This window comes from Mastigoproctus giganteus, chromosome 9 (genome assembly GCF_048544385.1).
Source record: "Mastigoproctus giganteus isolate SK-2022 chromosome 9, ASM4854438v1, whole genome shotgun sequence".
NCBI classification, from domain to species: Eukaryota; Metazoa; Arthropoda; class Arachnida; order Uropygi; family Thelyphonidae; genus Mastigoproctus; species Mastigoproctus giganteus.
The window spans coordinates 132112504-132138243 of NC_143583.1; the positions used below are offsets into that span (position 1 = coordinate 132112504).

The following is a 25740-nucleotide window of genomic DNA, read 5'->3' on the forward strand; positions in this document are numbered from 1 at the left end:
GTACATTCCCAGACATCTTGAGTGAATTTGCTATAGGTGGTGTAGTGGTGAGTTTTTATAGAAACACATTTAAGAGATCTAAGGCTTCTTGCTGTCAAACATGAGATTAGTGAGTTCAAAATTTTTAAAAATTCAATTTTCATCTCCTTTGATTTTCCACTTTTGTATAATGTTCCGTACAGTGATTCAGAGCTTTTAAAATTCATTTAACACCAAATTTTACAATGTGGTACCTAGTTACTTGTCAATGTTCAAAATTTCTAAGTTCTGCTCAGTGTGGAACTTTCTTTGAAACTGAATGATATGCATGGCATAGTTAAATTTATAGTATAACACCCACTAGATCAGAGGTGTCAAACTGAGCCTCATGGAACCCTAGAGTTCCATGAGAGTTTTGTGTGCTTTTGTGAGATTTTTATTAAGAGTGAAATTATTTTTGACTGTTTTGTTTTTGTTGTTTTTTTTTTAAAGAAAATGAGGAAAATGTGTTGAAATAACGGTTTTTGAGATACACTGAAAATCTTTTAATATAAAGGGGACCACTGTCCTAGACAACTAGGATTACTGATATTTTACATGTTATGTTATACTGGCTGCTTAGAATATTATATTTCATATGCTCTATACTGAATTGATACCTATAATCAATATTTATGCATTACATCAAAATTTATTCTGGCACTAATCAGCCATTAAAAAAAAATCCTGTTTATAATCTAGGACCATCACATAGGGTCATAAGAGTTTATTAAATAGACTACATGAATTTTACTATTTTTTTGTCATCACAAGGATCCAAACCGGCAGCAGACATAAATCTATATTTACAAACTGACCACTTGTCCATGGTCGTGGTTTCTTATTTATTGGTCTGAATATTGAAATTGTAAGAAATTGACAATATATCTCTGTCATTATAAAAAAGAATTATAAACCTTGCCTATTTGGCATACTTGCATTATATGGGCTATATCAATGTGCCTGATGTCATTCTTGAAAATCTAGGTTTAGTGCCTTGTGTCACTTATACATAGATTGAGAAAACACTTCTGCAGTGAATCACAGTTTGGATTTAATACAATGGCATATGAAGGGAAACCATTGTAATAATAATAATAATAAAAAAAATTGTATTATTCTATTAAAAGTAAAATTACGACAATTAAAAAAAAAAACTTTAGTCTTTCAATTGATCATTGCGAGTAGTAGTGACTGACTAATCCAGAAAAAAATATCCCTGGTAAAAATATATCCCATTTTCTTGTTATTATTATTATAAGATTATTTAAGTAGATAAAACCAGATCAGTGATTGACAGGTGCCACTCACTGCTTTCCCCGCCCACTCTCCTCCTACATTGATATGCCTAGGGTGTTTTCCCCCCACTTGACGCTGATTTTAAATCGCAAACTCATTTACTGATTTTAAAACAGCAGGATAGGGGGGAAAATGCCCTACCTCAGCTAAGCACCCCTGCCCCCCTATTCAATGACACAAAACAATCAGAAAGAAAACGCCTTCACAATAATCACCCAATCACAGAATTCGATCATACAATCAATGCCTAGGGTGTTTTCCCCCCCACTTGACGCTGTTTTTAAATCACGAACTCATTTACTGATTTTAAAACAGCCGGATAGGGAGAAAAAACACCCTATGTCAGCTAAGCACCCCCCCCCCTCCTCCTCAGAATCCCAGAAAAAATATCTCCAGTAAAAATTAAATTTTCATAATTTTACTTTTACTAGAATAATACAAGTTTTTTTTATTATTATTTTATTTGATAATTTTACATTTCCAAGCATACATCGGTTTCCCCTCATATGCTGTTGTATTAAATCTGAAACTGCAGAAGTGTTTTCTCAATCGATGTATAAGTGACACAAGGAGCTAAACCTAGATTTGCAAGAATGACGTCAGGTGCATTGATATACCCCGTATAATGCAAGTATACCAAATATTTTTCTTGAAAGGTATAAAAAAAAATAAATCACTTACTATAATAAAAAATGGAACTACAAATCGCCAAACTATCCTCCAGTATTGATAGTGAAAAGGATAATGACCCAGCATCACTTTTATATCTTCTAAGAAACGTTCTATACCTAAACAAAAAAAAAAAAAAAAAAAAAAAGATGACAATATATAAATAAATAAAAATATGTCCAGTTTTCGTACTAAGCAAAAATATCCACAGTTTAACATGGCTTCTTTGTTCTTTTATTTTTTATTTACTTTAGAAGAAAATAATAGTCTTGTTAACTGTTAATATAACTGATAATTTTTATTGTTAGTTTCCTGATATTTATATTTAAGAATAAACAAGTCCATCAGAACAGAGAGAAAAGAAAGTAGAATATTATTAGATTGAATTATACTTTGAAAGGAAAAAGAAAAGCTGAAAGTTTTAACAAATAAGGTTTTATGTGGCATAGTTCGGCACTACTGGTTTTGTTAAAAAAATATTTTTTTTTTTGATTTTTGTGTGTGTGGTTTTGCTGGTAATTTGCAGAGTATTAGTGAAATTGCTATTGCTGGCTCATGGTTTAAGAGAAACAGAAATGAGACAGTTCAAGGTATAGTGAGTCCAATGTGCATTTGCTCTGTAGTTACTGGCTTGCAATGTAATGAAGTGCTTGTCTGTCAGTTAGCTTAAATATGTAAGTTAGGTAGAAGAAACAAGAATTATATTTTCCTAATATTTGAATGAATTGCTGGTAATATTTATGAAGAATAAATATCTTATGATGTGAAAATATGTAGAAAATATCTGTTTAATACTGCAGAATAAGAAAGTTAAAGTTGGAAAAATTCAGCCCTTCCAGAAGTAATCACACTGATTATTTTGAGAGAAAATCCTTATTTTTATTTTTTTTTACCAAAACTTCAAACATAACAGGTATGTAGAGTATTCAGTACTGTGCATGGGTTGAAAGCTAAAAAGGCAGAAGACATTTGTTGACATTAGACTTGAATTTCTACAGATTATTCCAGAGAAAAGAAGTAGAAAGGCTAAATGAGGAAGGGAAAAAGTTGGTTCTATGAATTTGTCTGGAGTTGAACAGTAATTGGATGCTGACTGGTTGTGGTATACATTTGGACTGATTTGGAAGAGTGGGAGAGAATTACTGATGCCAATTCAGAAGAACAGTGCTCGTGAAAGTACAGTCAGTCCTCGTATAACACGTGTTTACATTACACGAATTCGATCATACACAATTTATAAATAGGGGAACGATATCTTATATAACACGAACCGAATTCGCTTATGCACGATGCGCCTTTGTGTTTACAAGAAATGGCAGTCGAAAGCAGAATCACCCCAACCGAACGCAACACGATAGGAATGAAGAGAAGATTCTGAAAATGTATTTATGTTTTTTATATCAGTGAAGGGGAAACACATTTCACCATAATAACGTAAAAACCAACACAATTCCAGCTATCGATATAATCGCAAATGCAATTAGATGGAGTTTACTACCAGTTTATAACAGATTCCACTAGCAGAAACGCAACTGGAAATTGTTTTATGGTAGTAACCCCCAGAAATGTGCTTTAGTAAAATGTGAGGTGTTAATAGTGTATCTCGGCCTTTACAGTGTTGTTTATTCAGTTGCTACACGCACGCAGCTTTGTTTATGTGTATCAAGCGTGCCTCCTCGTGTTGTAATTGCACTTTATTCCCTAAAAATTAGTAAAATACTTAAAAGGTGTGAAAAGGAAGCGTCCTGGCGAAGACACTGCAGATTCAGAGAGAAAAAAAAAAAGCAATATTGATAAACAGAGGCAGACTGGGTCAAAAATTCTTACCCAGGAAAATTTATAGTGGCTCCATACTACGGTTTATGGCCAAAATCACATCGGCCTCCGGCCCACCGGGATTTCCCGGGTAAGGCTTATGGCCAGTCCGCCTCTGTTGATAGAGAAAAAATATGAAATTGTGAAATGCTTTGAGCAAAATGAAAGACCATGTGATATTGCACGTGCTACAGACCTAAATGAGGCAACGCCGAGAATTAGAAAGAATGCAGAGAAAATAAAAACAACTTTCATAGCAGGAACAACTCAAAGTGTAATTAAAATCCATTAGATTAAGACACAAAGAATTGGAAGAGATGGAACGTCTGTCATCTGTTTGGATAGAAAATCAAACAAAGAACAAGTTTGCTTACGATAGAAGCAAAAGCATTAGCAACATTTTATTACGTAATAGTCGTAATAAAATAAAAGCATTTTATTACGACTTACATATTATAATTTATACTTACGTATTATAAAATACTAAGTATTTTATTACGACTATTTTATTTAATATAGTAAATTTTTTACTATTTTATTAATAAATTTTTATTATTTAAATAAATAATAAAAAATAAATATTTTTTTTATTATTTATTATATTATAATAAAAATAAAAAAATATTATAATATTATTTTTTATTACGTATTTTAATCGTTATAAAATACATAAGTATTTTATAACGATTAAAATTACCCTATTATTTATTGTGTTTGGTAATGTTTTGGTTCCAAATGTGTGTTCAATCTTGGGTGGTCGGCACCTAACCCCACTTTTCCCATAGGGTCTGTTGTTTATACGAGGGTTTCTAGGAACACAACTATTGTGCTATATGAGGACAGACTGTATCTATAGAAAAGGCAATCAGCAGAAACTGACTCTGAGAGAGAGAGAGAGAGAGAGAGAGAGAGAGAGAGAGAGAGAGAGAGAGAGAGAGAGAGAGACTTTGAAAGCAATTGTTATTGATTAACCTGACTACTCGCCTTTGAACAGAGTCTAAAAGCTTGAGAGAGATTTTGGAGATACCAAACCAGATGTGGAAATAATATTTCATAGTAGAGAGGATTTGAGATTTGTACAGAGTGAGTAGTTGTTTAGAAGAAAAGTAATGGTCATGATCTAAAAAGAAAATATTTGTGATATGTTTATGCCAAGAGAGAGATTAGATATCTTCTTTTTTTTTTTTTGTGTGTGTGAAATAAGACATAACTGCATTTTAGAAGGATTGAAGTTAAATAAGTTTTCTTCACACCACTGGAGAATTACCTGGAGATAAGCATTTAAGGAATTGGTGGTGGATACACAAGGAGCTGAAGCTTAGCATGATAAGGTTTCTCAAATTGAAAGGTAGAATGTAGTGTGCAATCATCAGCAAAAACTATGGATAGTATTTGCAGTCAGTGGAAGAGGGTCATTAATATACAAGGGGAAAAGAGTGGTGGAGAGAACTCCAGCATTAATGGATAAGTCAGAAGACAGACAGCTCTCCACCATCACTCACAGTGAACAGTTAGAGAGAGAACTGTATACCGCATCTTATTTTCTGCTAATAGTTGGTAGGACATAAAATTGGAGAGAGCTTGTTTAGATTACCTTTATGCCAAATAGATTTTGTTTATTTATTTATTATATTAGGTGCTCAAAGCAACCTTTGGCAAACCCACCAAGTATTTACAAAATCATACATATAAAAGGTAGTAAAAAAAAAATTACTTTCTAATCAGAAATATATTACTCAGAGTATAAAGTCCAAGTAAAGTTAAAGCAACTACTCAAGCTGCTTCTTCAACATAGTCACTATTGTAGCTCAAAGAGCTACCATTATGTTTACTCACTGTCACACAACAAAATCCATGCAACACTATTATTATACTGTGGTATACTATAAATACAGTTATGAACAAAACCTTTGTCATGAATAATGTCTATGGATATTTGTGTCTGTAACACAGTGACATACATCTACAATTCAGGAAATAAAGCAGCCCTATGAACTGCCAGATGATCTTCTGGGAAGTACCATGAACTCCTAAACACTATCAAAAGCCTTAGAAATGTCAAGAGCAACTGCTTGAATTTCACCAAACTATTCCATTGAATTTGATCAAAGATAAGTAACATAAGCCAGTATATCATCAGTGGATCGATTCAGTTGATCCATTGTCTTACGAGTCAGTAAAAAGTCATTAGTAAATAAGAGGAAAGAAGTAGAAGAAATAACTGAACCTTGGGGCACACCAATATTAGCAAAGAAGTTAGAAGACAGAGTGCAGTCTACGATCACTCACAGTGGGTAGTCAGAGAGAGAGAAAACTGGATACTGAACTGCAAAAAACAGTCATCAGATGGGAGCTTATTTAGAGACCATTATGCCAAACACAACCAAAGCCTTAGAAATGTCAAGAGCAAAAGCTTGTGTTTCACCAAATTTTTCCGCTGAATTTGTCCAAAGATGAGTAACACAAACCACTGTATCACCAGTGGATCAACACTGATAGAATCTACATTGGTGATCATTGATCAGATTGGAAGGTTCTGAGATAGCTTAAGAGTTGGCAGTTGATGGATTTTTCCGTTACTTTTGAAAGAGTGGAGGTAAGTGCAATGGGTCAATAATTGGATGTGTATTATTTGTCACTCTTGACTGGCTAGATATGAACAAATTTCCAAGCATAAGAAAAAAACAATGGAATAAGAAAGTGGAAAAAGGCAACACAGAAGAGGAGGAAGCTCAAGCACAGATTTTAAGAACAAATGAAAAAATGTGATTAGGCTTAGGAGTTTTCTTGATATCAAGATTTTTCAGAATTCTGCCCATGGGAGGGAGTGAACAGTGTGTGTATTAGGTATAGTAGGAGGTGATTTACCATAGGCTGTCAATATAAGAGCTATAAAAAAAAAAAAAGTAAGAAACTAGTAAGTTGGCTTTATCTTTAGCTGAGGATGCAACAGAAACATCAGATTGTAACAAAGGTAGGAGTATAGATGGATGGAAGTTGCAGCTAATAACTGGAAAGAGACCAGAATGCTCACTACCACTTTGACATGAAGTAAATTTTCCACTCTTAGCCTGTTTAACATTGAGTATGGAGTGATTAATAACTGTTTTACAATTGTTATGAGCAGTGTTGGAAGAAAATTAAGTGTGAGATTTGAATACAAGCCAATTACAATATACTAGATTCTTATCCTGAACAGCCTTAGCACATTTATTAGAAAACAAAGATTTATATAAAGGACAAGATTTTAGAGTGAAATGTGGTATAAAGGATTTCATCCCTGAAATAAAAGTTTCACTGACACAATCTAAACAAATAATAGCATGAGAAGATATAAAACAGGATTTAAAACCAAATAAAAAATAACAGAAATCATGCAGGTCATTCTTTTCACATTCTTATAATGCCAAAAAACATGAAGCTGAGCACAGTAATGAGAGAAAGGCTCCATAGAAGAGACCATTACTAAGTTGTGATCTGACGTGCTTAGAGGACTTCTAACATTGACTGTGTATCTTGAAGAGTTGTCAGTGAGGAAAGGGTATTCTGGTAAGTAACACAACAAGCTCTGCGAAGTTGGTAGTTATCATAAAAGCCTCAGCATCTTTACCAGCTGGGTCCATGTAACTAAAATACTGAGGACAGCTGGAGTTTTGAAATTTAAAATCACCAAGGAAAATTACCTTGCTGTGCTGTTAGCATTAGCATTAGTAGAGGCATATGATGCAAGAAAGCAAGCTTATGCAGCATCAGCCAAAAAAAAAAAAAAAAAAAAACCCACTTCCATTTCACCCCTCCATTCGTTCGAAATACTTGTCCAGCTGAGCCTTAAATTTATTTAGGCTATCAACTTCCACAACAAGGGATGGAAGTCTGTTCCACCAACCAACTACCCGCTGGCTAAAGGTAAATTTCTGCACATCTATCCTACATCTGTCTTTCCTCAATCTGAATTTATGCCCTCTCAGGTGATTATTCTGAGCAAGAGGAAGAATCCCATCGGCATTGAGCATGCTCAAACCATTCAAGGCTTTATACACCTCAATCAGATCACCTCGCCAGTGCCTAGTCTCCAGACACTGTAATTTGCAAAACTTAAGCCTTTCTTCGTAAGAGCACCCCTTTGTTCCATTCACTAATCTTGTTGTCCTTCTCTGTACTCGTTCCAGCAGCTCTACATCCTTCTTGAAATGAGGCCTCCAGACCTCTATACAGTACTCAAGGTGTGGCCTGACCACCATTGCCTTATACAAGGGAATAATCACCTCCTTATCCCTGCTAGAAAAATTCCTGTATATCATTGACAAGACACCATGAGCTACTCTTGCAGCCTGTCTGCAGTGCTCAGAGAACTTCATATCTGCCTGCACAATTTCCCCCAGGTCCTTTTCATTCTCTACCGCTATCAGTGTAGTACCACAGAGTTGATATGTTGCTCTGGGGTTGCTGTTTCCCATGTGTAGTACTTTACATTTGTCAATGTTAAACTTCATTTGCCACCTCTCAGCCCATCTGCTCAACCTTTCCAGATCCTGTTGCAGCAGCATAGCGTCAGTAGTGTCCTTAAAAACCCTGCCAACCTTTGTATCATCTGCAAACTTGGACATTAAGCTTGATATACCATCATTAATATCATTTATAAATACAGAAAACAATAATGGACCCAACACTGAACCTTGAGGTTCAGTGTTGGGTCCATTACTGTTCACTAATAACATTCGTCCACGATGAGCAGTGTCCACTGATTACCATTTTCTGTCTTCTCCCCCTCAATCATCCCTTTATCCATAGCAGCAATTTGTGCAGCAGTCTTCCACGTGCAAAAGTATCAAAAGCCTTTCTAAGATCCAAATATATAATATCAAAGTTATTCCCTGCATCCAGTTCTTTTGTGACTGCATCATAGTATCCAATCAAATTGGTCAGGCAAGACTCTCCCTTAACAAAACCATGCTGTGTCCGAGCTATAACCGAAGTCTTGTCTAGATGATCCTGCAGTGCTTTTTAACCAGTGCCTCCATTAATTTTTCTGGAACAGAAGTTAAACTCACAGGTCTATAATTACTTGTGTCAGCCTTTGATCCTCCTTTGTGAATTTGGGTCACATTTGCACTTCTCCAGTCTATGAGTACCTCCCCTGAGTCCAAAGAAGCTCTCATAATTATGGCTAAGGGTTTGCTTACTTCCTTTGCTGCCTCCTTTAATATAACTGGATAGATCCCATCCACCCCAGGTGCCTTTTTTATGTTTATCCTCAACGATTTCTCCTCCACTTTCCTCTCAGTTATTACAAAATCATTTAACTGACTGCCAGAGTTTACTTCACCTCTGGCATTTCCCCTTCCTGAATAACTCCTCATGTGTGAATGTAGATGCAAAATACTCGTTTATTTTGTTAGCCACCTGAGCAGGATCCTCAACTGTTGAACCATCAATATCCAGTGGACCAATCTGATTCATTCCTTGCCTTCTAGAATTTACATAGGTAAAGAACTGTTTTCTGTTTTTCTTTGCATCCTTTGCCAAGGATGAAAGGATGATTGTTAGAAAAGAAGTTAAGTTGGAGAAAGCTGTGCTTAAAAAAAAAAAAAAAAAAAACCCTGGAATTAAAAGAGTTCAGAATGATTAGCAGATTTGGGAGAATAACAGAGGGAACGGATGAATTTTTAGTATAGTATTAGTCATGGCATATGATATAAGCAAGCAAGCTTATACAATACCGGGCAACCCACACACATCTCACATTCACCTGTCCATTCCCTTAAATAAGTTGTTGAATTCTTTCTTAAATATATTCAGACTACCCATTTACACAACAGCTGATGGAAGTTTCTTCCAATAATCAACTACCCTACTGGCTTAAAGCAAATTTTCATACATCATCCTTCCTTAATTTAAATTTTTGTCCCCTTATGTGTATTGTCTAAGCAAGTGTAAGGATGCTATCAACATTTAGCTTAGTCAATCCATTCAAAGCCTTAAACACCTCATCAGAACTCCTTGCAGGTATCTAGTTTCCAGATGATGAAAAGAGGACCCTATTGTTTCTTCTTTTGTTGCTCTTCTCTGAATCCATTCCAATGGACCTACATCTTAAAATGGTGCTTCCAGACCTGTATGCAGTACTCAAGATGTGGCCTAACCATTTCCTTATAGAATGGGATAATCACCTCCTTATCCCTGCTAGCTAGCAAAATTCCTGTATATCATTGACAAAACCCCATGAGCTGTCGTAGAGGCCTGTCTGCTTTGCTCAGAACATTTCATATCTGACTGCACAATAACCCCCAGGTATTTTTCATTTTCCACTACCCTGAGTATGGTACCATACAGTTGGTGAGTTACTCTGAGGTTACTTCTACCCATATGCAGTACTTTGCATTTATCAATGTTAAACTTCAGTTGCCACTTCTCAGTCCATCTGCCTAAGTTTTCTAGATCTTGTTGCAGTAGCATTCCCTGATTATCGTCATTAACCAGTCTACCAACCTTTGTATCATCTGTAAACTTAGACATTAAGCCTGATATGCCTTCATCAATAACATTAACAAATACTGAAAACAAAAATGGGCTGAATATTGAACTCTGAGCACCCCAATAAATAATGTGATCCAAGAAGAGCAGTGCCCATTGATAACTATTCTTTGTCTTCTCCCACACCCAGCCAACCTTTTGTCCATAGCAGTAACTAGCCCCTAACTACACATTGCTAAAACTTGTATATAGCAGTCTTTCATGTGGAACAATATCAAAAACTTTTCTGAAATCATCTAGATATATGATGTCAAAATTATTTTTTGCATCCAGTTCCCTTGTTACTGCATCATACTATCCAATCATATTGGTCACAGAAGAGATCCCCTTAACAAATCCATGCTGACTGCTGTATCACTGCATTCCTCTCTAGGTTGTCCTGCATTTCTTCTTTAACTGGTGACTCCATTATTTTCCTTAGAACAAAATTCAAGGTTACAGTTCTGTAATTACTCACCTCATCCCTTGATCCCCCCCTATCCAAATTGGGGAAACGTTTGCACATCTCCAGTCCACAGGAACCTCATCTGAAGGTTAGTGCAAAAAACAGAAGTAGAAGGGATAAACAAGAAAGAGGAAAAATGAATTTTATTAGTTTGAGTTGGGCAGTGAATGGATGCTGACTGTTTGCAGCACATGTTTAATTTTGTTTTGAAAAGAGTGGAGAATTACAGATGCTAATTCAGAAGATCAGTGCCCAAGGAAATTCTACAGAAAAGGCATATAGCAGAAACTGAACATCTATCAACATCTATAGACATATTTATTGAATTCTTATTAAATGGTTGTGTATACAATGCTACCAAGTTGTCAACGTCAGTTAATAAGCACGACATGTTGGACAGACAACTTGTGTAATCGAGACCTGCTAATATCCGTAAAATTGGACAAATGCTAACTTATTGTGATTTTTTTGTTGTATAGGATCTGTGTCCTCATTTTAAATAAAATTTTTAAATCCTGGAAGTGAAACGTGGACAATTATATCAAAAGATGAGAAAAGGATTGAAAGTGCTGAAATTAAATTTATTTGCCAAACCAGTGGCTATAGATTATTAGACAAGAAAAGTTTGGATATTCACAAAGAATCAGGTATTGATTCAATAATAGATAGAATCTACAAATGCAGAGGAAAATAGCTTAATCATTTGGACAGGATGCAGCCAGCAAGATTACCAAAGAAAATTATGAAATATCGGCCATTTGGAAGAAGAGATCCAGGACGTCTGAAGAAAAGATAGACTGGGACTGGAACAGGCCATTGTCCAAATCCTTGAAATGATGATGATGATGGTGATTTTTAAATCTATCTAAGATCTCCAGCGGAAATTTCAAGCAAAATTTTTTTTTTTTTTTTTAAATAGAAATATAAATATAGATATTTTAAAAATTTTAAGCCAGGAATTCTCTTACCTGAGATTTAAGTTTTGTTCAGCTCTTCAGGAAAGGGGACCTATAATAACTGCATTCAGATATGGTATAATTAGAATAGATGGAATTAGTATTGGAAGACCTATCTATATATGTTGCAAACCCTTCAACAGATGAACCTTGTAACAGGACAAAAGAATGAAAGAATGCATTGACCTTAAATCCCTGCATGACAAATAACTGAAGGTGTAAATGGAGATAACTACCTGAAGCTTGATGAGGGCTTTTCGCTTATATCATCTTCAAAGGGGAAGCGAACATGGGTCAAAGGCCATATTTATATGGCCCAGGCACATTCCACTGCAGTATTTCAAAAGCGCTGGGGGGAGAAGCTAAGTAGACAAAAGGAAGAGAAGGAGGATAGATGGAAAAATTGCCACCCCCTCATATTTAACTAATAGTTTGGGAATTTGAAAATCTAGAGATTTAGAACACCTTAAAGTTTTTATGAAGGAAAGGATACGAAAGTTTCCACTCGAAAATCCAGGTGCATGACTACCAGCCCTATTAGCAAAGGTCTGTTGTAACATACTTTAGGCAGGTCTTCCAATACTAATTCCATTTATTCTAATTATACTGTACCAGCATGCAGTTATTATGGGTTCCCTTTCCTGAAGAACTGAACAAAACTTTAACCTCAAGAAAGAGAATTCCTGGTTTAAAATTTCTAAAATATCTATATTTATAATATTTCTATTTAAAAAAAAAAAAAACTGCTTGAGATCTTAGATTGATTTCAAAATTTAATTTAAAATAAGGACACAGATCCTATATATACAACAGAAAATCACAATGAGTTAGCATTTGTCCCATTTTACAGATATTAGCAGGCCTTGTTACACAAGTTGTCTGTTCAACATGTCATAGTATCAAGTTTCAAGACAAAAGGATTCCCATATGTTTTTTTATATGATGATAATAAGCATGAATGAGGAATTCACAGGATTCATGACCTAAAACAACTGTAAAATATTAATATATGCAAATTTCAGGATGTACATTTTACTGAAACATATACCATACAGAAACAGATTGTGTGGCTGGAGGCTTCACTGTTCTGACAGTGCACTTAATAAAAAAAATGACATCCTTCTAAACCATTGAAATAAATAGTTTTCCTGTAATTATTAAAGCTCATCTATGTCAACTTATCTTGCAAAGAGTGCAAAGCAGAAAGTGTTCACATTTGGTAGATACAGAATGGAAATGTTATGGAAAAGAAGCAAGCAAAACAAATTTGGGTTCAAAAGTCGCCAATAAGAACACATGGTTCATTGTAAGCAAGCCTGTGGACCTGCTGGTAAAAAGAATAGGTGCTTGCACATTTTGTAATTATTTATAGTGATATTATAAAGCACATAATGGCTTTGTCAATGAAAGAATGAGTACTGCTAGTGAAATTTATTGGAATGCTAGCAGCAAACTAGCAGTATTAAGATAGTTTTACAAGGTAAAAGAGTAGTAAGGAGGTCTGATGTTTGTGAATGATGTCAAGCAAATGAATGAAAAATTTCAAGAAATGTTTTGCTAAGTTTTCCAGTGTGCATTTGCTGGAATGCACACTGGAGGTGGAGAAGGTTCAAACATGAAATAGAAGAAACCACTGTGTAGTGATAGAGAAGAATGCATCAGTGAATATACAGTGAAGGTGAAAGTAGTGCAGGTGTAAACAACATAAATAAACATTAAATAACAAACATTACATTAATAAATAAATATTGCAGACAGGAGAGGATAACAAACAATGTGAAGTATATATCATGATATAAAACTAACTACCCAAGGGGAAAAAAAAAAAACATAACCTAAGCGGTCAAATCTGCACACCCAATGAACTGATTTCTATATCAAATATTTAGATGCATATGGTGCAGAAACAAACAAATTTCTCTTTGAAATCTTTTATCTAAGGCTGGTCTAGTAGATAGATGATTCTTTTTTTTTTTTTTTTGCAACCCATGCAAGGAGTATATTGATTTCAAATTACAACTTGGTGCATTACAAGAATCTGAGTCACTGAAGAAACAAGTGCTTGCCAGAGAAAAAAAAATTGTAACTGGGAGCTCGTCAGGGACCTGAATATCTCATGACCTGCCAAGTGATGCACCCACGATTCAGGTCCCAGTAAAGAACAGTCAAGTGCACACTGCTCTGGTCAAAGGTTATCTAGTTTTATTGGGAAACTCTATTGTTAGGAAAATGGGTAACATTTTTTGTAATAATGTAATGATTACATTACAGGAGCAGCAACTGATGATGTTATCAACAGACTGTCAGATTTTAAAGGAGGTAAAGAGAGCATTATTATTCATGTGGGGACTAATGATATTAAACATAGACAACCTGACCATCTCTTTGGATAAATATAGGACTATACTGAAAAAATGCCTCAAGTTAGGTCAGAATGTGTATGTGTCTGCAATTCTGCCCAGACATGATAGGAGAGATTATATGCTGAAAGCCTTGTGGATTAACTCGAGACTTGAGGGTATCTGCAAGACTCTAGGGAGATATTTTTTATATATAAGAAATCAATTTTTTAGAGATGGTATTCATTTGAACAAAGGTGGTGCAAGGATTTTGCCAGTAACATTGAGGATACCCTAAGGGTTTCAAGTGAGGGGAAAGATAAAGCTTGGGATATAAACCTAAACAACTTAAAGAGCTGTGTCAGGGTAGTAAACTATAGAAGATTACTTAGTCTCAACTGTGTCTATAGTAATGTCAAGAGTGTTGTCAATAAAATGACTGAATTTGAATTCCTGGTTAGGACAACTAATGCTGATATTATAGGGCTGACAGAAATGTGGTGCCACCTGGAAATTGAGGATAACCAGTTCCAATACGGCATGTACAACGTATTTAGGAAAGATAGAAGGGGTGGAGGAATCATGCTTCTTATCAAAAGTAGTCTGAATGCGAAAAAAATTTTTGCTAAGTCTGAAGTTACATCTGTTAGTATAGAATCTGAGTGGTGTGAGTTAGTTGGAAACAAAAGAATAATGAGAGTGGGAGTAATCTACAGACCAGAAGAATATGGGATTCTTTACATACAGATGAAATGAGTAAGCAGCGTGAATGTCTTATTATGGGTGACTTTAATCTACCTCAGATTGACTGGAATAAGAGGGAGCAAAACTCACCATGGGGAAATTTTTTTTAAAATAAACTAGATGATTATTATTTTTACCAGCATGTTAGAGAAAATATTAGGGGTGAGAATATTCTTGATCTCATCATTACTCATGAATTAGATGACACCACAGGGCTTAAAGTACAGAAACTATTGTTAGGAAGTGATCGTGCAATTGTCAGTTGAAAGATGAAGAAAGATGTTGTTAAAGTAAAGGCATGGGTTTTAACCTCAGAAGACGGGACTTTGACAGTTCAAGGCACTATATGGCATCTATGAGTTGGCCAGATTGCCGAGGGATGGCGAATACATTGCAATTATGGAATACTTTTAAAGAAAAAATTGCAGAAGCCATGAAATATACATACCGTTAAGAAAATATTGCAGGAGGAGGATGCCGAAATGGATGACTGCAGAGCTAGCCAGTCAAACAGAGCAGAAAAAGATAGTGTGGGACAGTTACAGAGCTAAAAAGTACTGAAGCCTATAATAGGTACAAGCTAATCTGTAATAGTACCGCGGGATTTGTGTAATATAGCACACACACAGAATGGTTGATCCAGGTGTTGGCTGCTCCCTAGTGGCAAAGTGGCCTGACAACCCCTTTTTTCAGGCCCGTTTCGCAGAAGTTCTACACTATCACAGGAGTACTAGGTGGAGATGGGCTTATGCCTAGGAGCAACCTCTGATACCAATGTACACACATGCATGTACACTGGGGCTACAACATATATATATGAGAATGTATATAAAATTATATATAAATCTTGTATATAAATTGATTAATATGACTCTTCAGAATGTCTATAAAATTGTGTGTGTAAATAAATGGAGAAAAAAAATGTAATAGTACCGCAAATAAGGTTAGGAAGGCCAAAGCTGTGTATAAGAAAGCATTGGCTAAGAGAGCAAAGAATGGGAACAAGAAATTTTTTATGTATGTGAATACAACAAAGAAGAAGAAAGCTAATCAGATTGGACCCTTGTTCACTGGATGTAGGGAACTCTTAGATAACCCAGCTGATGTGGATGAATTGAATAGGTACTTTGCATTGGTCTTTACTGATGAAAGCCCCTTCATGCTGAGAAGAGGTTGAGCCATATAAAATTAGTGACATTGTAATTACAGATGATTATTTATTAAAAAAACTTTTGAGCATAAAAGAAAGGCTCCCAGAGTTGATTGTGTATACCCTGTAGTTTGAGGTAGAGCACAAGGGTGTGTATCAAACCGCTGAAGATTAATTATGAGAGCATCATTGGACTTGGGAGAGATTCCTTTGCATTGAAGAAGTGTTGATGTATAGCCAATACATATAGGAGGTTCTAAGAGTGAAGTTGGTATCTACGGACCAGTTAGTCTGACTTTAGTGGTAGGAAAAATCTTAGATGCAATGATTAAGAGTGCAATCCAGGAACATTTAAATAGATATGGCATTCTAAAGGACACACAACATGGCTTTGTTAAGGGAAAATCACGTTAAACTAACTTAGTAGGCTCATGAGCTACTAAGTTAGGGAAAACAATTTTGACATAGTTTATTTAGATTTTAGCAAAGCATTTAACTTGGTCCCTCATGAGAGGTTACTGTATAAGCTTGAACAGGTTGGGATTACTGGTAAGATTATCAGATGGATTGTTAAGTGGCTGCAGAATAGAAGGCAGAGGGTGGTGATTAATGGATATTTTTCAGGTTGGTGTAAAGTCAGGAGAGGGTCCCTCAAGGATCGGTCCGTGGACCACTGTTGTTTCTCATTTTCCTAAATGACATTGACGAAGGGATAGGTGTGATGTCAAAATTTGCAGATGACATAAAGATCAGCAGAGTCGTTAATGATCAGTGCCAAGCAGCGCTCCTTCAGGATGACTTGAACAGACTTCAAAGATGGTCAGAAAAGTGGCAGCTATGTTTTAATGTTGCTAAATGCAAGGTCTTACACTTGGGGAATAGCAACCCACAAATAAATTATATACTTGGTGGGATGAAATAAAAACAGTGGAGGAGGAAAGGGATCTGGGAGTTATGATATGAGCAGATATGAAATTTTCTGAACAGTGTAAACAGGCAGCCAGGAAAGCCCATAGTGTCCTATTGTTGATTTATCGAATGTTATCCTGTAGAAATAGGAGGTCATAATGCTGCTGTATAAGGCAATTGTAAGACCACATTTGGAATACTGTTCTCAGGTATGAAGGCCTCATTTGAAAAAAAGACATTGACCTTCTTGAAAGGGTACAAAGATGGGCAACTCGAATGGTAAGATCAGCAAAAAGATGACCGTACCAGGAAAGACTCTGAGAATGCGGGCTACAGAGCTTGGGAACCAGGCTCCTCAGAGATGAATGACCTGACTGAGGTTTATAAGGCTCTGAGAGGGATGAGTAAAATGAATGGTGGAATTCTCACTGTTAGAAAGAATTCCAGAACTAGGGGTCATAAATTGAAATTTCAGGGGTTGAGGTTTAGATTAGATTGTAGGAAGTTTTCTTTTAGCCAGTGACTTGTTGATTGCTGGAACAAGTTGCCCTCACAGGTAATTGAACTGACAGTTCAAATAAATTCAAAGGTCAATCAGATACTTACCTGTGTGAGGAAGAAAGTGTATTATTTGTATTTCCTTATCTATTTGGTGTTTTTTTTTTTGTCAGTGTAGCAAAAGCCTGTGGCTTCCTAGCACTATATAGCAAATACTATTACTATCTGGCTAAATATACAGTGAAACTTCCCTTTAACGGACAGCCATGGGGAATGAGAATGTGTCCGTTAGAGAGAAGTGTCTACTAACAAGAAGTCTGAGGGAGAAATAAAAAAGAAAGAAAGAAAAATCATTAAACGTTTAATGTAAAATTAAATTAAAATATATACAGATTTTGAACAATATTTTTGTAAATATACAATTACATACACAAGAGATAAAGAAAAATTGTTAAATGTTTAATGTAAAATTAAATTAAATTAAATTATATACAGATTTTGCACAATATTTTTGTAAATAATATACATACAATTGTGCTATGCATATTATGACGTTATCTTAAGAAAAATACATACAGTAATCACTTATTTTCTTCTGCACCTTCTTCTGGCTGATAATTTTGTTTTCAACATTTGTTTGGAGTGAAGAAACCATCGAAAGTCCTTCAGTATCTTCTTCAGCGGCGAAAATCATTTTTAAACGATTGATTTGTATGAGCGCTTCTTCTATTTTCATCGGTGGTTCGTCGTTAATATCGACAGAATGACCTCCTTCCATTTCTTCATCCTCATGAGGAACTTCTTGAAAAATATCGATGATAATGTCATTGATATCTAGAGCACCATCTTCTGTAGTGAGGTTCGAGTCTATATCTTTGTAGCCAGGGTCATTTGTAGCGGAAGTATCGTACATTATCAATAGATGTTGAAGTTCTTGTTCTTCTTGGTGCTACACATTGCTGTTCACAACTTCAATTTTTGCATTTGAGAAGCCAGACTTTACAAAACAGTTCACGACAGTTTGTTTTCTAATTGCGTTTACTGAAGAGGAAATCCACTGAATCGCATCTAGGATGCTGAGTTTCTTTGCAAGGTCACTCGCACATGTTACATCGTTCATGTTTGCAATGAGATGTCTTAAAACACGTTTTCTGTAGTGAAGTTTAAAATTTTTTCTTATCCCTTGATCCAAGGGCTGACACTCTGCAGATGTGTTTGGTGGCAGAAAAACGATTTGAATGATACAATTCAATGTGCGGGTGAGATGCAGCATTATCCATGAAAAGAATAATTTTTCTGTTTTGACGAATCATGTTTTGGTTAAAGTGACTTATCCATTCACTCATGATATCTCATGTCATCCACGCTTTTTTATTAGACTTCTAGTCAACATTCAAAAGATTCAACTTTATGCCCTTGAAACAACAAGGATTTTGTGGTTTTCCTATAACAAGAGGTTGTTCAAAGCCTCCCAGCATATTTGCACAATAGTACAGTCAAGTGTTCCTTAGAAATTTTTCCGCCCTGGCACTTTTCGTTTTTTAGACTCATTGTTTTTTCAGGAAGAGCTTTAAAAAACAACCCTGTTTTGTCACAGTTGTAAATATCCTTAGCTTCAAAATCACGACATAAATTTTCCAATTTGACGGTCCACTCTGTTACAACCCCAGTATCAACAGATCCACCTTTACCACTTACGGTTTTCCAAGAAATTTTATGCGGAGTTTTGAACTTATCTAGCCATCCCACAGAAGCTTTGAACTCATTTACTCCCATAGATTTCGCAACCTCCAAAGCCTTTTCCCTAATAATAGGCCCATTAATGGGAATTTTTTTAGCACATGCGCGACAAAACCACTCATACGTAACATTGTCAATTTGAAGTCCAACAGTTTTCGGGAATAATTTTTGAACCTGATCATTTACGTGTTGCCAAAATTGTTTGAGCAGTTCATTTTTTTTCTTTAGGATGTCACTTATCTGTGTCTTCCCGATTTTGAATTTTGCAGCAAGATTGCGAACACTATTTTTTTGCCGATCATACACATTAATGAGTTCGACTTTATCTTTTAAAGTTAAATGTTTATGAGAAGACATTGTGCACTTCACACGACACTGAACAAAACTGAAAACTGAAACTCAAAAGACGAAAGGCCGACAAAATTCCCCCCCCCTGCACACATCGAATTCATCAGAAGTTTTACACGTGCCTTAAAATTCTTGAAAAAGGGTTTAGAACTGCAACATAAACCTTGATAAAATTCAGAGAATCAGAAATAGAAAATAAACACACGATTGAGGCAATACGTGGAAGAAACGTTCCTACAAAAAGGGCCGTGAGCTCGCCCGCTGTCCGTTATGGGGAGATCAAATTAAGTGCTAATCTAAACGAAACAGTGCAGATTGCCTGTCCGCGTCCGTTACAGAGAATGTCCGCTAGACAGAAGCTGAAAACGCGTTAAAACCAATAGAGGAGAGTTGGGGAATTTGAAAATGTCCGTTGTAGAGAGATGTCCATTGTAGAGAGATATCCGTTAAAGAGAGGTGTCCATTAGGAGAAGTTTCACTGTACATTGAAAAAGAGAAAAAAGTATTACTATGTTATTGTTTTAAAAAAAAAAAACAATATCTTTGACAACCTACTTCTTGTAGAGGTTGCTACAAGAAGTAGCATGTACTTATTAGAAAAAAATGCATTCCAAAAACTGCCTGGCAGATTGTGAAGTTTTCTATTTGGCATCATAATTAGAAGCCTATTGCAGAGATATTTATAAGAATATTTCCCATTAATTTTTTTCCCCTCATCAATAAAAATTACAAACACTAAAAACAAATTTATAATGGCAGTGGGTATCTTTTTCAAAAACCTTCTGTTAATGTAAGTATCTGATATTTATGCACCAGCTTTTGGAATTTATAGTGTGTTTATCAACAGAATTTTATCTTTGAAACTATCAAAGGAAATTATGCAGCATTGAATTATGTGTGAATGCATAAATTTCTAACATTTGTATCCTGTATGTCTTACAAAAATTATAAAGGTATAACCAAAATAGTTCATTTTTATTTTTATTCAAAATACCTGTTTATAAATAATGTGGCATAATATACAAAAATGATATGAAAAGACATTGAAAGAAATTTACCATATATCCAAGCAATCACAATTATCTCTACAAGGCCAATAAAGAGGGCAGAGAAACTAGCACAGTAGTTATCCATCAACTGTAGTACATACATTCCACCCTAACAACAAAGAAAAATAAAAGTTTGAATGTCAAATTCAAACATATAACAGCAACAAATATGCTAAACTGTTTTTAAACATCTGATTAACTGAAGAACTCTTCATCATAAGGAAATATAAGGTGGACAAGAAAGTTGCATGCAAAAATTTAAAATATTAATTATTTTAAATATTGCACTGAATCAACTAAACTTTATGCACAAATAAACATGTGAAAACAACAAACAATGGTTATCATATGTTAAAGTTCAAAATATCTATTATTTTCACACAAACATGTACTAAAACATTCCAAGACAGATTAACAAAACACTGCACACATATCAGTTGAGATAGAATGTCCTTATACAGCCTTGCTCAAAAGTTTTGAAGTGTATGAGATGTAGCACTTGTTTGTGAGACTCTGCACATTGTCTCATAACATTTTACACTGTGAACCGAAACAATTCACAAATATTCTTCACTTACACAAGAAACTTCTCTTGAATGCCTTGAACCCACACATGGAACTGCTCATGAATATCATTCAAGATCAAATGACCTTGACAGATATTCACAAGTGGTTTATCTGCAATCCACTCTGAGTGGGCCTGGAGAGGCCACAGTATGCCACACCTGGCATCATTCTGTACAATGAATGACAAAGAGTAAACTACTTAACATCTAGTATTAAACAGTAAAATTGTAATGTTTAAAACCAAACACTACAATTTGGTATTAAATTACATAAATTAACTTCTATTTTATGACAAATAAGTGGTTGAATATTAACACAGGAAGAACATTTTAAAGTAGAAGAGCACATGTGAAAATATAAAGTAGGTGAACAAGCTCTGCCACATAGGCTAGTTTGACTTCTGCTGATTGGGCCCATGCAAAAAAAAAAAAAAAAAAAAAAATCGTGCATACTGTGTATACACGATGTATACACAGTATGCACGATGATTCACCAGATAGTGTGCCATGCAAAGATGCTTTGATTGATTGGTATGAAACAAGCGGAACATTATAAATTTATTTAAAATAAAATAATTAAAAAATGTATAATAAAACTGTTTTACGGGCCCCAAAAAATTAAGGGGCCCTAGGCAGTTGCCTAGTCAGCCTAGGCCAAAGTCCACCTCTGGGTTTGCTGAATTCTGTTTGGAGAATGCCAATACACTTGGTCGTCGACTTACGACCTATGCGACTTACGACCAGCCACACTTACGACCACAAAAAATTTGATTTTGTAAATTTCGTTTGTATTAATTTTTACATTAATTTTAGATTGTATTTTTGTGTTTACAGTACATTATGTACAGTATTATTTTTCAAATTATGTAATTATAGATCGTAGACAAAACTACGATCTATAATTACATATGTATATGTAATTATAGATCGTAGTTTTGTATTTTTTATAAACAGTATGAATAATAAACCAATTAAAATGTACAGAGCGTTTGAATTTAACCTCCTAGAGAGAGATAGCCTAGGCGTAGAAACGAAGTAAAAGATAAAAGCATTACTGTATTTAAAATGAAAAATAAAAGATGATAAAAATTTAAAAGATTATAAAAATAAATTATAAAGATAATAAAAAGATTAGAAAGGTTAAAAAATACTGTTAATAAATATATGGCCGACATACGACCAGATCGATTACAACCTGTCAGTCAGAACAGAAGTCGGTCGTAAGTCGACGACCAACTGTATTTCATATTTTATGGACTGCAATAATTATTATATGTAACTTTTTATTTTTTAATAAAAAATTAAATACTGTATTTAAAAAATACTGTTATTCACACTTTTTATTTTTGAAAAATCAAAAAAAAAATTAATTTCTGCTGAAAATTAAAAAAACATTTTAGACATAAAAATATAAAACATGAGTCTATTAGTCTCATTCATTTTTCAGTTGAAAAGACTGTTAAGCATGAGAAGTGTATGTGTCACAGTGGGGCAAATTTGAAATGTACACATCTCACTAAAGATGTCATGTAATAGACATCTTTAGTGAATATTGCATTTTATGTTCTTGTCGTTATTTATGCAAAAATAAATCTTTCAAAAAAAGTTTGTGTGACATCTCCATGTTTATTTAATTACTGGGAGAGGAAAGGCAAGTAACCTTGAACAATAAACAAACATATAATTTGAAACTTTGTAGTGATGTCAGCACCTACCAAGTTCTACGATACTCATCACTTGAACAGTTGCAAAGATGGTGGGGCAGCACCTGAACAAGTGTAAGTGTTTAATTAATTACACTGAAAAAGGTGCGAAAATTGCTTCAGAAACTGCTGTGGTAAAAGTTTGTCTATACAACACATAAAAAAATAAATATATATATTTAGTATATATATATATAGATGTGTGTTGCATGAAGTATGTAGATGGATGGTGGAAATTTTATATCAAAAGATGTGTGTGCTTTGATGGAAGCACAGTAGTCATAATCATCATCTTTTTGTTCCACATGAAATTGCTTGGGTTTGAATTCCATCAATGATGTGAGAAACTTTTATAGGTCTTTTTCATGCACTCGATGAGTCAGTGGTCTCAGTGCAGACAGCATGGTTTTTAATCCTGGATCCCACGTTTTTTGTCCAGCAAATAAACAGGCAAACCAACCAGATACAATCGACAGATATTGTACACTACAGTCCTCACAGATAGCACAGTTGTAATCCGTAGCAGCCCCGCACCATGTGGAAAAGGTCTGGATTTGAATCTAATCAATGTGTGAAGAACTTTTATGGACCTTTCTCACACTATGGCTGATTAGTAAGTCTGAGGCAAGGATGGCAATGTTTTTTCCTCCAGCAAAACAGGAAACTGACAGAGAACACATTAAATTTATGGACATAATGCATACAAGTGGATGTGACTTCTCTCTGGAAACTCTAATATCAAATATTTTTACATAAAAAATATTTAGGGAGCTGAGTAGCTGGGCTACGTGACTAATCCGGCTTCTCATATTGGTGGATGGATGGTGGGAGGCTCCTTGGTGATCAAGCTTCCTGGTAACTAGGTGGCTAGATGAACAATACATTACACCTGATGCCAAATATAACTCACACACCTTTCTGGCCTTATCAGATATGCTTTCACCACAGAGCTACTAAATGCAGTTTTATAGGAAATCACAGGAACTGCTTGATATATGACAATACAAAACAATAGAATATACAGTGGATTCTGGTTATTTGGGCCACTGGTTAATCGGGGCAGCAGCTGTTTATTTGGGACAAATCTTAAAGAACAGAACTTAATTGAGAAAATAGCAAGGGTTTTCTTCACTTAATTGGGACAGCAGACCACAGCACTCGAGATTACCCTACGATTTTCTCCAATCATACCACTTGGTCCAGTCGGATTTCTGGAGGTCACAACCATAAAACAATAAAACAATTAGCAGTTTCCAGTTTATTAGGCTTTTCTTTTAGTGCAATCTGTTATAAATGGATAGCAAACTCGATCTTATTGAATTTGTGATAATATGGAATTCTGTGGGTTTTTACATTATTATGGTGAAATGTGTTTCCCCTTCCATGAAATCTTCAATCATATTCAAAGCCGCTAAGTGGATTTTTCTTATTTATTGATTTGAAATTATTGTTTTTCTAAAACTTTTGATTTAAATTTAGTAGTATAACATTATTTTGTGATTTTCTGATTAATTTGGTGTATTTATTCTTTACTCGGCCTTGTAATTGCATAAAAGTATCGGTAAGGGTATCCATGTGTTTGCAACTCCGCTGAACGAGAAGTTCTTTAGTCATATTTAGCCGCTTGATTGAATATTTTTTACATCGAATTATTTCTGTAAGTAGCTTATAGATCTAGTAAGGATTGTTAGTTTATTCTGAATTGAGACAGCGAGATTTGAAAGTTAATTAATACTTAAGTGTCCGTAGATTTACCGTTTGTAACTTTCCCGCCTTTGTGATACGATAGTTATATACCGTACTAGACAGCGTTCGTACTAGATAGCGTTAGTTGAACTTCGTTAGCAGTTAAATTGTACTTTTAAATAAATACATATAACGACTTAGATTACAAACGTAATATAATTAATTATATTTAACATAATTAATAACATAACATAATTAATTATAATTAAGTAATAAATTAATAGAATCATGACTCAGACCAGAGCAGCAAAGCAAAAGGCTCAAGCTAATGGAAGTACTGTGGCTCAGAGCAGAACTGAGGGGGGCAGTTGTCCTGTGACTCACAGCCTTATAAAATGCACTGTTTGCTTGATGTTTGCAGAGCAATCGGGTACGGGACATGATACTGCCATGGGGGATGTCTTTGTGTGTGTGCGATGCAAGGAATGTATCGATATCAGGTAACAACTCAGCGTTCTTGTGGGCCTATATGAGAGATTGAAGGACAGGGTGGATGCCCTCGAAGAAACTAAATTGAGGGGCCCATAAAGCTCTCAGCTGCCCACATCAATGCCAGAGCTTGCACTTGGGCATCACGTGACACAGAGGCAACCCCCAAGGCAGAATGCGCTGGTCCCGAAGGAACTAGTAGATGTTGGTCACTCTATTGTCAGGGAAACGGGGAACATGCTTTGTAAAAAGGATAGGTGGAACAGGACCAGGGTATGTCTGCCAGGGGCAAAGGTTGATGATGTTGTAGAGCGAATATCATCTTTTAAGGGCACAAAAGGGATATAGTTGTACACATTGGCACTAATGATATTAAGAGTAGGAGACCGGCAGAGTTACTTAACAAGAACAGGTCACTGTTGAACAAAAGCTGAGAATTAGGGTTGAATTTGAAAGTGTCTGCAATTCTGTCCAGACACGACAAGAGGGAGTATATGATGAGAGCCTCGTCGATCAATTCGGCCCTGGAAAGACTGTGCAAGGCTCAAGGGGTAGAATTTTTTTCAGCCTGGACTGTACTTGTTAACAGGAGAGATTGCTTCTACAGGGATGGGATACACTTAAATAGAAAGGGTGCAAGAATATTCGCTGATGCTATCGAGGCAGTGTTAGGTGGGTCGGAAAACTGCTAGCTTGGGGGGAGACAAAGACCAATAGATTGACAGTAGCCACTGGCAGAGGTGAAAGAGATTCTTGCACTGCTTCTATTAGAATGAGCAGAAG

General features: G+C 35.3%; 1 protein-coding gene across 3 annotated transcripts in view; it reads right to left on the reverse strand.

Moving 5' to 3' along the window:
- The window catches only part of LOC150080740 (sodium- and chloride-dependent glycine transporter 1-like), a 263490-nt gene that overhangs the window by 46541 nt on the left and 191209 nt on the right, over positions 1 to 25740 (reverse strand). For all 3 annotated transcript variants that reach the window (XM_090381755.1, XM_090381754.1, XM_090381756.1), the window contains 2 exons: positions 20523 to 20622; positions 1999 to 2105 (listed from right to left, as the gene is read on the reverse strand). In XM_090381755.1, the coding sequence (XP_090237881.1) occupies positions 1999 to 2105; positions 20523 to 20622 (207 nt within the window). The remainder of the gene's footprint in view (positions 1 to 1998; positions 2106 to 20522; positions 20623 to 25740) is intronic.